We start from the raw sequence: 1518 nt of genomic DNA, 5'->3' as shown, positions 1-1518 counted from the left end.
AATGTGTGAGTCTGATTAATGGTGAGTTTTTAATCATGTTTATTGATCCATCTCTTCCTCTGCATGTTCTGTTCTTCCTCAGAGTGTAAAGGAGAAGACAAAGTGATCCAGGAACAAGGAGATGTCATTGCTGCTGAAGGAGACACAGTTACACTTTACTGCAAATATGAGACCAGTGACTCCAGTCCATATTTGTTCTGGTACAAACAAGAAGTAAATAGTTACCCAAATTATATGTTGCATTGTTTGTCAACCTCAACAGTTAAGGCTGACGAGTTCAACAACGACAGATTTGATGCCAAAATCAACAAAACAGAAAAGTCAGCTCCTCTGAAGATCCAGAAGCTTCAGCTGTCTGACTCTGCTGTGTACTACTGTGCTCTGCAGCCCACAGTGACAGGAAACAGCAAAACTCTGTACAAAAACCTTTGGAGCAAAGACAACAGAATACTCCACAACATCCACTAGAGGGAGCCACACACTGTTTCACTTGTCTGGTTTGTTTCACTCAGTTAATAAAATGTCTTTTGCATAAAAACAGAAGCTTTAATTCACTTCTTAAAGGGGAGATTGTTCTAATAAATAATCATCCTCTCTCTTCACTGCAGTTTCTTTAAAACTGTCTCTTCATGATCAGATGTGCAGATCACAGCCTGATGGTAGCAGACCTGTTAGTGACACTTTAAATATCAAAACAAGACTTTTAATCTTCATGCATCATTTTTTGTTTCCCAGATATTTTTTTCTTTCACATATTTCATGAATATTGCTTCTGAGACAGGTGTGAAATTATATTTATATTATATTTAGCACAGCTCAAGAAAATACAATGAGAAAGCAAAATAGCTTTATTGGGCAAAAATAAAAGTGAAGCTCACGCGACTTGCTGCTGCTGCTCACTGGCATCTTTGTATCTTTCTTTATATTCTTTGATACATCTTAACAAATTTTATCCTTCTTGTCTTCTACTTACATGACTGGCGATCAAATTTTGCAAGTGCCTGAGTGTTTTGGGTCGAGTTCATCTGCCTGTTTGTTTTGGCCGTTGTCTCCCTTGGATCCATACACCTGACTGTTTGTCCGTGATTTTGTCCTGGCAGGATCTGCGTCTTGCTCGTTTGGGTTTGGATTTTTATGTCATTGGTCTACTGACCTAGTGTTGGACTTTACCAATACTCAGCTGACCAGCTTCTCCGACTCCGCTTTCACCTGGCTGCATTCCTCCCTCGCCGAAAGTACATTCACCTGGGCTCTCGTCGAATTTTCACCATGACGACTTTAAGCCAATACAGTCCCTCTGGTCCACTTCGCGTCGTCCTCCATGGAACTCTGACAGGGCTGTTGACCACAGTGTGTTAGCCAGCCTGCTCAGGTCGGCTAACACTTTTGTTCAGTCTGACAGCACCGATGTCAATTTCGGCCTCTTTGCTTATGAGCATCTCATTCGGGATCTGCTCACAGATCGTAACTTTGACTTTCTGTTTGACTGAGACGTGGCAACAGCCCAGTGATTTTTCG

The 1518-nt window shown here is 41.4% G+C and overlaps 1 gene segment (V, D, J or C); it reads left to right on the top strand.

Moving 5' to 3' along the window:
• The first annotated feature begins 31 nt into the window (after positions 1-31).
• Positions 32-477, top strand: LOC102192988 (T-cell receptor alpha chain V region RL-5-like). The segment is given in 1 exon segment: positions 32-477. A coding segment is annotated over 1 exon segment (405 nt).
• The last annotated feature ends 1041 nt before the right edge of the window (positions 478-1518 follow it).

This window comes from Pundamilia nyererei, unplaced genomic scaffold (assembly GCF_000239375.1).
Source record: "Pundamilia nyererei isolate P.nyererei 1_Seehausen unplaced genomic scaffold, PunNye1.0 scaffold01940, whole genome shotgun sequence".
In the NCBI taxonomy this organism is placed as follows: domain Eukaryota; kingdom Metazoa; phylum Chordata; class Actinopteri; order Cichliformes; family Cichlidae; genus Pundamilia; species Pundamilia nyererei.
The sequence above is the reverse complement of the archived record's forward strand: the minus strand, read 5'-3'. Positions and strand labels throughout refer to the sequence as shown.